At 43.4% G+C, this 12452-nt stretch overlaps 1 protein-coding gene across 1 annotated transcript in view; it reads right to left on the minus strand.

Moving 5' to 3' along the window:
- Window positions 1–12452, minus strand: part of ANTXR1 (ANTXR cell adhesion molecule 1) — a 111315-nt gene that overhangs the window by 70053 nt on the left and 28810 nt on the right. The window contains exon 10 of the mRNA XM_056321710.1: window positions 9825–9923. Coding sequence (XP_056177685.1) covers window positions 9825–9923 — 99 coding nt within the window. The remainder of the gene's footprint in view (window positions 1–9824; window positions 9924–12452) is intronic.

Consider the following 12452-nt stretch of genomic DNA (forward strand, 5'->3'; position numbering starts at 1 on the left):
TTTAAAGTGGAGTCAGAAGAATAATCAATACGCTGGGAAACAGGAACATTATTAGTTAATATTCTTCTTTTGTAGACTTAAATCAGAACTTTACACTATCACTCTGGTGACCAGACAGATGGGGATCCCAAGAAACTTCCCAGCCCATTCGCCAGCTGACTAGAGATTGGGCAGATTGGCAGAAAACCAGGCAGACAGGCTGGGTGGGTTTTGTTTTTTGGACTGGAAACCACACATTCCCACAGAAGGGGTTGATTCTGCTGAATCAGCATCTTCCAGAAGCACGTCACTGCATCAGGAAGCTTTCTACCAGCTGTACTTAACTATCTCTAGGGCCTTCTATAGAGATGCTTATAGACCTGAAACGAGCTGCTATCAATACTATCAGCTTACTAAAATTTTCCAGTTGAAATTTTCATTTTGTTTGAAAACCCTTCCTCTCCTGGCAGATTCTTTCCCCCTTGCCTTTCAAACCTATCGGTTTCAAATCTCATCTTCAATCCAAATCTTGAATCTTATCTCTGTACATGGCAGGGTGGAGGAGACCTTCATTCTGTGGGGCCACGTTGAAACTGGAGTACAAATTATCACAACCTTGCTTTGCTATTTGGAATACAGACAGCAAACCTGGGGTCTCTGACCATCTAGTCTCTTCACAACTGCACAGTGCACTTAATTAACTGCCTGGGGTGCTCGTAACACTGCCAACGTGGAAGTAAGGTTACAGTGTTCAGTGCATCACTGACAGCAGCAGGGAACAGAAGGGAGCAAGGTTAAAAGTTTAACCAAATCATTTAGCAATCTAATGAAGATCTGCACTATTCTGACTGTCTGGTCTTTTGGTTTTGAGGAAACTTGTGCAAGTTGCAGTTCCATTTAAGGTGCCAGTGGAAGGAGGGAAAGCCATGAAGAGACACAAGCCAAAGAGAAAGTGGCAACCTCGTCTGAAGTAATTTCTGCATCAGCCGTGAGCCTTGATCATACTTGGCTGCCAAGATAAATTCATTCACATGGTGCCTAACAATGATTAGAGCAACAGCAGCAGAGCACTACTGACCCTGGCCCCACTCTCGGTGGTTAGCTCAGCAGCGTTCACTCAGAAGCAGGGTCACGCAGCACATTTTTCTGCACTGGATGAGGCATGAAGATCAGAGATACAGACTAAAAGAGTTTGTCCCCTCATGAAGAAGCAGGACTCACCAAGTCAAGCATTCTTTCCTAGATGTTCCTAAAAGAGAGGTTTCCACTGAACTCAAAATTCTAGAAAGCAGTAATATTGCTTTAGTAATTCCTATCACACATTATAATCCCTACTTCGTACAGGTGTACTTCTTTGCTTTGGCAGCAGTATAAACAATTATTTCCTCAGGCAGGTTAGGAAATGTTTAGGTTTTACACCCCATTAAAAGAAAAATAAAATAGTAATGAAAAGTTGTAACCTTCCCTGAAGTTTTCCTCATGTTTCCAGCTTCCAGCAAACCCCATGCCTACACATTTGAATTTTTGGGTTACCCACAGCAATTACTTTGTTAAGGACTGTTTGACACAGGCAAACAGCTGAAAGTGCATTATTTTAGCCAGCCATATGGTTTTCACAGATAGGCCTGGCTTCTGCGTCATGGCTCACCTACTGAGAGCAGTCTTCAAGCTCCTGTGATCACTCTAGATCCCTGCTCCTGTTGGCCTGGAAAGTACCATATTATTGCTATTTTCCCATAGCCTCAGTGCAAGAACACATAAGAACACTTCCACTATGCTAAATGTTAGCAGCAGATGTTTTTAGCATGCGATATTCCTTTGCTAGCCCCATACTTTCTTCCTCATTAAAAGAAAGGCAGGCAGACAGTAGGCACTTACAGCATGCAATGTAGCGATACAGTGCACACTCCTCACTTCCTATCGCCTGCAGCACAGGCACTGGATTTATGATGCGCTTGCATCATCTACAGGCATTCAGTTTTGCAATGGAGTTACCAAATCAAACCACCAGCATTTCCCACTTTGCACAAGCAAGGCAGAGGCACAGCGGCGGTGAATCTGGCCCTACAGTTCTGTTCTCACCCTGATTTATGAAGATACCATTAACTCTCATAAATTTATGACATTGCCTCAGCGCAAACATGCCAAGAGAATGAAGACCGATGTCTTGTTTTCTCCTTTGCTAACACTGGCAGCAAAGGCCAAAGAATTCTCCGTGCCAGCATTCACTAAAACAAAAGCTGGCTTAATTTTGCAAGGCCTTTTAGTTAGATCTCATTTGCTTTTTTGTTTCTCTTTCTCTCCCTTCCCACCCTCAACTTGCATTAAAGTCTATGCCTCTCTAGAAAGTTTATCAGACTCAAAGTCCCAAGAGGGGGAACTCATGGCTGGCCAGGCTGGCTATAGGGAGAGGTTATTTTGTTTGGAGAATGTTTGTGTTTCACCACAAAAATTAGTGATTATTTTCCTTTGCTCTAAACAAAGGACGATCCATTTGGTTTGCATAACTCTGGCCATCTGACTCCTTCCTGGAAAACTTACATAGGGAAACCAAACAAAACAACACTTCCCATCTGCTATTGCATCTGTATCTGCAGGATGCATTTGAAAGAACGCCGCTTTTCTTGTCTGCTACAGAAAAAACTTGCTGTATTCCTGTGCAGTAAGAGATGGGCTCGAATGCTCCCAAACTCTAGATCTCATGCCAAAATCTGAGTTTTGTGGTTTGGCCTCCTCTCAGCTGACAATACTAGTGGAGGAGCTGTGGAAGGCAGGAGGCGGAGCACTCGGCTCGATGTCGCTGACTTTGCTGCCCAGGAAGTGATTTCTGTTCCTGGCTCAGCTGCTAGCTGGCTGCATAACCGTGAAGAAATCACTTTGCCTCCTTTGCCAATGTTACAGCAAGGATGCCCAGGCCTTGATCACATCTCAGACACCAATCACGAGCAGAGCTTGGGCATCTTCAGGAGATTCTGCAACGCCTCGCTTTTGAAAAAGTCTGCCTACAGTAATGGGCACAATGTGCTCCTTACCTGTGCAGCTCTAATCACTCTATCAAGTCAAATAAGATTCTCACTATATAAAAAAACCTACAGAACACAGCACACATAGGCAACTAAAACTAGGCAGTCCCAAGGCATAAGGCCTTTCAGAGCAGTGTGCAGAAATGCAGAAGGGCCAAACATCTCACAAAATACATCTGTTTTCTGTGGATGCCCTTTCAACAAGGTACTTGCTACTGCTCAAATTCCTGTAATTTGCTACCCAGCATTCCTACACCTTTTAATAACTATCTGTAGCCTGTAAAATCTATTATTCCCAGCATTAGTGAATAGTTTCTTTTGCCATTAACAGGGTGTAACCTTCTGGCAAGCCAGCCTTGGAGTACTTCCCAACCATAATAATAAAAGGCTCAATATATGCATGATGTTTTAACACAGAAGAGCAAACCTCAATAAGAGAGGCATAAAACCCCAAAGAAGGTGACCAAGACAGATAGTAGTACTTTCTTTTAGCCATATAACCAAGCAAAAATTAATGGCCTTTTCTCTGGTTTAACGGTTCATCCAAGAACCAAGTGGCATTTTGAAAAGTAACTGCAAAGATCCCTTACAGAAGCATTTTAAAAAGCACATTTTCAAATTGCCACCACAATATCACAACTGCTGCTCGTTGGACTCGCAATATCAGCAGTATTTTAGTCCAGAAAAGGCTTCAAAAGCTGTTTGCCAAACTTCCCATGTATCACAGACCAACAATTTCCCTCTGTTATCCCTGTACTTATGATTTGCATTCAACTAAAGCACATCTTCAAAAATGCTTTAAAGAGACAAAAGAAGTCTTCTGTTTCAGCAAGAGAGAAGACTCTGGACTATTAGACAAATAGAGCCAAATTGGGGGTGGCAGCCTGGCTGCTCTCACATAAGACTCCCTCAGGAACATCTGTGCTAAGGCAGCTGTTCTTGTCGGCACCTCAGCCCACTCTTGATGGGTAGCCCTGAGCCATCGTGAGCCTGAGTACTTCCATCGTCCCTTTGTCACCTCAGATGAGAAAAAATACCTCCATAATTCTCTGCACTGCCTCCCACAGCACAGTCTCTGTTCCCCCTGGCTGACGACGACGACTCCTATGCCACTCCTTGTGACAACTCTGCAGGAAAAGTTTTTCTTTCAAACCCATTTTGTGGGGAGATAGGAATGTAGAAAGACACTGGAATACTCTCTGAGCTAGAGAAACTGCCTATGAGAAAGACCCATAAATAAGAAATGTTTTGTTAATGCTGTAATGAAAACCACATTGAGATCATACTATAATTGCTCTGCTTTGTGTAGGGAGCTTTGAATGCCAAAGCCATTCAGAGCAGAGTTAGGGGACAGGGGGAAAGAAACAGATAAGCACAGAACAATGATATCACATTCATAACAATCTCTAGATGGAGAGAAAGGATCTGGAAGGAATTGCTTTTTTCTCTGGTGGGTTCATCTGCTGTGCCTGCAGCTCTGTTCAACAAGCACACATAGCTGCAAGGCTACGAACAGAACTTGACAAAGCACCACACTTCATTTGCTCATGCGCACAACGGGTGGCTCAGGAGAGCAGCACATGCTGCGGTACGACAGGGGCAGCCCTGGGCAGGAGCGTCTTGCTCCAGCACTGCAACAGCTCCACTGCGATCTCAGAGCTGTTACCATAAGCTCCAGTGTACTTATTTGTACAGATCTACTGGTGTCGCAGCAAGAGACCATCTTGGTTCCCCGGCAGCAGACAGTATAAAAAAGTGAGCTTAGTAAAGCACTTCACATTCCACAGAGATTCTCCTCCTCGTTCAGCCCAAGTTTCCTGGCTGCCCTGTGCTTGCTCCTTCACACTTAGCCTAGACAGTTGCAGAGAAGTCTGCTGGAGGTAAATGCACAGGAATCCCATTTTAAAAGTTCTTACACTGCAATTTGTTGGAGGCTAGGAGAGCCTATGAAGGAAGTGTGACCATTTCTTCTGTTTTCATATTCTCTGTCATGCAACAACTTGGGTCATCCTTCAAAACAGGATTCCAAGCTCACCTTGGTGTATGTTTTCACATTAGAGGCATACATTGTGTCCTTCATAAAGGTCACACTCTCAAAAACACCTGATGGAGTTAGTACACAGTAATGGAAGTTCTCTTCTACCATAGTGGAAAGAGGGAAAAGCTACTATAAGAACATGAAAGGAAAAGGTTCAGTGGAGAGTTAAAGTGACATGATCAAGTGGGGAAATTGGGGATTAGTGTGTGGAACTGCAAAGCAAAACATTACTGTGCTGAGTGACCACGTTGTGAGAAAGTAAAGAAGGTATCACCAGAAAAGTACCGTGCTGCCAGGAGAAAGGAAAGTCAGGGAAAACAGAGCAACCTGCTAGGGATTTAAAAACAGAAGACCACTTTTAAAAGGCGTTTCTTGGGCAGTTTTGGGATACAGTTCCCTATACAGCTCACTCTCCACTGGTACCTGGCAAAGTCCTGCTCCCAATGTCTTTGCCTCATTTTCCCCTCACTTCTGGTACTCAGTGCTGGAGAAAAAAAAAAATAATCAGGCGAGTTTGTCCAAAGGATCAGTTTCGGCCAAGTGTCCAGAGTATTCACTAGAATGCAAAAGATCTAGCCCCACCCCTGCTGCAGGGCATGCTGTTTCCTCACTGATCTTTCATCTCTTGATTCAGTTTTAAATTGCCTAGGACAAAGCTCGTCTCTATGCCCAGAACTATCTTTGCTGGATCCTGCACAATCTGGGCAGACAAAGACATTTTAGCACCACAAAGCAGTCATAAATCACTGCACTGCGTAATTACTTTTAACTCTGTGCAGTCTGAAACCAATTCTCCTAGGTCCTGTTGCTGGCAGAAAACATCCTGCTGTTGAACATGCATCTGATTACAGTTCTGCTCAGCCAAATATTCTTCATGGTTTCTACAGATGTTCCTTTTTTTTTATCCCAAAGCTATGAACATTATGAGCTGATGCTCTCTTCACCTGCCACTTTTCTCTGCCAATAATCCCAATAAAAACCTATTAGCTCATGCCCTTTACCTCAGTGAGTCCTAGCTGTGCTGGCCTGCATCTCATCTGGGATAATTTAAGGTTTCAGGAACTGTTGGCTTAGCGTTATCTTTAAAAATCCCTCTCTCCCTCCCTGATACAATCAGAGGCCGAGAGGTTTCAAGCAATCAAAAATAACTGAACTATCCAATCTCCATAAGGTTTCCATAAAATTCTAATTTATTTAACTCTTACAGTATGCTGTTCGCATTTAAGTGCCAAAGGCACACTGAGAATGCAGGCTGGAGCTGCAGGCTCCAGTAAAGCGAAACACTGAGATACGTTCTCACATAAAGCAACTTAACAGAGCTGTGCCAGTTCCCACCAGGAGAGACTGGGGGTTGAGAACACTGATGAGCAACTGTTGAGTTCCCTCAGTGAGGAAATGGTTTGAGCTCAGAAACTGTTTGCAGCCTCTCTGCTTGCAGGTCACTGCATCAGACAGACTAGTGCAAAACGAACTGAGAAGTCTTGGTGCAGTGCCAAGGAGAATGAGCTCACTTTTCACCTATGCATCAATTCAGGACACAATGAATGCATCAGGTCAGGGGGGCAGGAAACATATTTGGCTCATCTCCTCATTTTCCACAGTCATTTTGTGGACACAGGAAGACAGCTTCAAATTAAAGTCCATGGGTTGCACTAAGATAAACTGATCTTTCCTGAAAGCTACTATGAAATTATGATGACAGACACCGTAATAAATTACTCAGCTAGACAAGCAGTCAGCGCACAAGAAGAGAAGGAGTTGTTCTCCTCACCCCACCAACACCAGGTCACAGTGTCTGGGAGTGAGGTAACCCTCGCAAACAGTTCCTCCCATTGGCAACACTGGATGTTTCTGTGTCTCCACAGACAGGACACTGAATAGTGGAAAGTTGATGGATGACATTCTTAGCTCTGTGAGGACTTTAGGATGTTTCCAGGAATGAATGCCTTGCTCCAGAGCCAGCCAGCTCCTAGGAAGCTGAGTTGAGAATCAACTGGGATGCAACTGGCAGGTCACAGCTAGCCTCAGGTAAGAGAGGTAACTTTCAAGCTAATGACAAGGGAGCGAGTAGTCTTCTCTGGAGGGAAAGCAAGTCAAGTGCTGAAAAGACTTTACCTAAGAGAGAAAAGGATAGCATTAGTATCACTTCCATAACTCACAAAGCTGCTGGCAGGAACAGTAGCTGTTTCACCTTCCATTCAGGCTCAGAGTCCTGGATTCACAGTGTAAAGGGGGCCATAAGAAGGGCAGTTGTTCGACGGATATGAAGGCAGAAATAAATGAAGAACAGGCAATCCAGAAAGAAGACCTGCACCAAATCTCTAGCTTCTGAAGAGGCCCCACAAACCAGTATAGGAAGAGCGCTAGGCTGGGTGTCAGGACATCCGCCCGCTTGCCTGCGATTAGCTCACTTGGAGCAGCTACTTTCAGTACTGTAACTTCAGTTCCCCCATTTGTAAACCCGGGGTAGCAGAGTTTACTCCATTCATATACACCTTCCAATGTTTTTTTCTCTTAAAGACACAGATTATTTTAAAGCTCCTCAAAAAAACGTTCAAATTAAGCCCAAGATCCAAGTTTTTCAGGCTTTCAGAACTTACTCTCAAAGACCTTTGTGCTGCAGCTCTTGAAAGCTATTTATAGAAGAAATGGAAAGGAGTTTGGGGAAGTAGAGTAATGATGTCCTTCCACTAAGGAAGGACCAAACCTAGCTCTTATCCCCGCCCTACACAGGCTGCAAATCTGGCCCTTGGTGGATCTGAAATGGTGCACACACTGACCCAAGCCATCTTCCGTTAGAAATCATCAACAGCTCAGGTCTCTCAAAGGGAAATCTGGCCTAAGGGAAGTTCAGGGCTTAAAACAAGGCCAGGCCAAGCTACAGCAGGGTGACGTGGGCACCCCTAAATCTTGCAGCTTTACGGTCTTCTGTCATGCTGAGCCGTGGTCTTGTAACTCCTATAACTTCCATTATACACATCCATGCATTTCTTGGCATAAAATATGACTGCTTGAAAAATTCTCCACTAATGCTTCTCCTTAACTGAAAGTAGCTCCTCCACAAAGTGGAAGTTTTCACCCAAATGTTATGTTTAATACAGGATATTCATGTTTTAACTGAAAAAAAGACAGCAGACATGCAAACTAAAGATGCTACAAACTGTCGGCTTCCAGCAGCCAAACCCAGAGGCTTATGGGTTTGTACCACATGGCTTCAGACTTTTGATGAAAAGAAAACTTGTAAATATTTGAACAGCAATTTCATTTCCATTGGAACCTTCCAGGTGGAGAGAGAAGGGAAGGTTTCCTACCTAGCTCTGGAGAACTATGGGTGACTTTATAACACATAGGATCCAAACAAAACTTTGGATCTGAGCTCTGGGGAGAAACCGAACATGGTTCAACATCTAAATACAGCCATGATCCAGATTTAAGGAGTTCCGGCCACACGTCAGGTTTGGTTCCGATTTTATGGGGCTTAGAAAGAAAATAAGTGAATCTGTGGCTGCTTCTGCTGTTCTTTGTTTGAAAGCCACCCCTCACTTGCTCACACATCTCCAGCACTTAGATCTGGGCTGCATGGAGGTGCCTCCAAAACAATTAATTCACCATATCCCTCCCACACCAGTGCTTTTTTACCCAGCCCAGATCCCTCTCCTTCCCTCCTCCCCCCCTCCAATGCCACTTGCTCCTCCCTGGACACTGAGCCCTCCAGCTCCTGATCTTCATGTCCTCAGCACTCACCGTAACTGCTTAAGCAAATACGAACCACAGCCAGCCAAGCTTTCTGCTTAGTGACACAAGAGATAGCAATTCCAGAACCTGCCTACTACAGAGGCAGCCAGCATAACAGTACAAAAGCCCTTTAGGATAAATTACATACACTCACTGTCCTATACCTGCACTGAATGCTCAGTGGCATTCCCAACATGGCAAACAGCCTTAGCAAACTCTTCCCCTGCTCCAAAGAGCAAATTACACAGATGCTCAAAGCACGAGCAAATCCAACATCAAGCCATTAGACTTCCACATGTAAGAAACTAATTAATGCATTTAGGTTTTACTCAAAAGGGTCAGGACTGCCTCCAAAACCATCAGGCAGCTTCCAAATTGATTCCATGTTAGAAAAGATGAATTCTACTGTCACTGGTGGTGTTAGCTATGAGTTACGCTATCTGGTTTCCTATGTGGGTTTGCAGGCATGCCAGATGAGAACAAGAGGATCATTAGGCCTTCCAGCTGTCAGTACACTTCACAAAAAGGCCAGACACTCAGGGTCCAATTTGCTTCTCTAACTTTTGTTCTTCTGCTGGGTGGACTCTGTAGAGGAAAAATCTTTCCAAGCTGCACCCACAGAAGCACAGCTATACCTTCGCCACTGCTCCAACACAGCTTCCAACAATTGTGTTTATTTAAGATGCATGACCAGGCCTGCTAAGTACCACAAAACATAGGTAAGGAGAGAAACAGAACTCATATCACTACATACTTAACCCAGCAAGACACATATAAATACTCTTTACAGGCAAGTTCCTTGTCTTCTATATTTTGTCCTCTCTGCTGCTCAAGCTTATCACATACTTGCTGTCAGAGTCGCAGTATACAATACCAGCAGCAGCTTTCCTCTAGAAAAATCACCTCTTCTCCATTCTGCAAATTAATAGTTCCTCATCCCATAATTATTATTACCTTCACAGTCAACATATTTGAAGATCCAAAATCTTTTGCAAGCAGAAGTCTGTCAGTGCAGAATCAGAAAAAAAAAATATATCAAAGCAGCTTACTGAGAGTAACCGTGTCATTGATCCTGAAACTGCAGAGCACTCTGTCAACATTACGGGCATGTCGAAATCCATTTCCTCTCACGACAACCTGAAACGACTCTGTAGCAAAAGAAACAGTAGATCATTGATAAATAGCAAGGCAAAGAACGGTCATTTAGACAAGGCACATATGCCAAAAGTTTTCACTTGAAATCCTTGAGCTAAGATTTGCAGTTTAACAATTTTTAAGTTTAAAAATTGTTAATAATTGGACTTCCATTCCATCTCTACCCAATTTCAATTTGAGTTTTTAGAAATAGCAAATAATACACAACAGAAACATTTTATAACTGACCTGCAGTGCAAACATTAAGCTTCAGACACACTGAGCTTTCCCCTCCCCAGCTTGACATTTTAAATGGCAGAAAGTTTTGGGTGAAGAAAGGCAAAGGTTATCTTTCCACGGAAAGGAAAAAAAAAATTCTTTCAGTGACAGATAACTTGGAGAAGTTCAAGTGCTACTTTCCCAAGTGCAGGTAACTGCAAAATTGTATCAGTTGCCACGAGTTGTGTCACACCCTGCCCTACTAGCCTGTACAGTGACCATGAGTCTTTGACTGGACTTATGTGCATACGGTGACAGGGAATTTCATCAACCGACCAGCTTTCCAGTCTCTGGACAAAGGCTATGATCTCAAAGTTGGTGGGCATTTCCCCAAGTCTTCCTTGCTGCTATTTTTCCAGATAACTCTACAAGGTCACCACAAGCTGCAGTGCAAGCAGAAAGCTTCAAGAACAGTCACTTACACCTGAGTGCTGAAGTGAGCAGTCATTTTTTTTGAGCAAGCAGGGCTGAGCAATGAGATCATATCCTCCCAAGTCTTTTGGACCACTGTCTACCATCCCTTGCTGCTCCAGCTACTTGAGCCTAGTACTGGGAAAGGTTTATGAACTTCCTGCAGCCACCAGCATTAAGACTGCCTTGCAAGGCAAGCACCATTTCCAGACTTTCAGATTTTGAAACAGGGCCATAGTCCCAGAAAAGTTCTGGCAGCAGACATAGGGACTCAAACTCTGCAGTTCCCCATGCGAAGGAAACAGCCCCCACAATTCCTGTTACTATCTAGGAGAGGCACTCAGATAATCCCCACTGATATTTCACTGGTGAATGTGGTTTGGACACAAAATATTTCACCGTCCAAGACAACACAGGACTAATTACAGTGCTTCGGAAACACCACCCTGGTTTTAAAATTCCCAGGAGAAACAAGGAACCTAGTTTTTGCAGATTCAAATCTTTCCCTTTGCATTTTACAGTCCCCATCTTTCATCTCCCTTAAGGACTCATACACTGTACTTGTCAAAAAAAAAAGCAGATTTGCTCTGGAATCTGGGCTCTCTTCCAGGTCCCACTTGTTTACAGCCAAGTTGCAAATCATCCCACCACATCTAGCCAGGGAAGCTGCCTTGCAGGCCCGTTATGTGTTGTCCAAGAGCATTTGGGAAGAACAGGGGAGAAGAGCTCTGTTCTGGAGCGTGGGGGCTGATGAATACTTAAGAGAAATCACAGAAGTCTCAACTGCTGGGGAATGAGAGTTCAAGTACAGTCAAAGAACAGTATATCAATGATGTCAGATTAACCACGGGGATCCTGTCTCTGCTTGAGACTGAAATGACCAGATACAGTATGCACCCTGCATGTCGGTACTGATGCAAAACCAAATCATCAAAAAACTGACATTTCAGAAATATGTGTTGCTGCTGAAATTCATGACTCAAGTGTCTGGGAGCACTCTGCAGTGCAAGAGTGGCCTCAGGGAACACAGAGCCCTCATGTTCTCTCCTTCCAAACAAAAAAACAAAAAAACCCAAACCAAAACCACAAAAAAAAAATGGCACCATCACTCTTCAAGGATGTGCACAGGAACAAGAAAACATGAGGCATCAGAGCTATACCTGCAAAAAATTGTTTAAAAAAGACACAAATGTACATAGCTTTCATATTCAATGGCACTTGCATTAGTCTCAAAGTCCTAAGCGATTAAGTTAGCTGCAGTTTGAGAGCAATGGACTATTTGCCCAGACTCAGAGATGGGGCCTTGAATTGAGCTTCTAAGTAACTGTTGGCATTTTTCAAGTTTAAAGTTTCTCCTCCTCCTGTGAAGTACTGGCCAAATTCCAGTATGAACAGTTTATATAAAACCCCTCTGCATTTCTTTCAGCTGGCTCTGCTGGATACAGCTGTACGTTACTCCCACATTCTCATTAAGACACAATGAATGGGAGTGATAAGATGAATAAGCAACTGCCAAGCATATTAGAAAGTGTTAAAGATAGTTATGAATGATGGTTATAAGTCATCTTCTGGCTTACAACATTACATAAGTATCATTGTTTATCACTTGTATATGTAATGTAAATATGTAAATACATTTTTTAAAAATCTTTAAGTTTGTAAAGTGGCTCTGGATCTTCATAAAATTTCATTTCCTTTCCCAAACATTTACGGAACATCGCTCACTATATCAGAGACCCATGACAACAACCATCCACCATGCTAAGGTAGAAAGAGCCCTGTTTTGGAGCCTTTTTAAAGAGAGGAACTGTTTAATTGGCCAGCAAAAATGAAAAACAGATCACTAAGTACTA

Source organism: Falco biarmicus, chromosome 18 (assembly GCF_023638135.1).
Source record: "Falco biarmicus isolate bFalBia1 chromosome 18, bFalBia1.pri, whole genome shotgun sequence".
NCBI classification, from domain to species: Eukaryota; Metazoa; Chordata; class Aves; order Falconiformes; family Falconidae; genus Falco; species Falco biarmicus.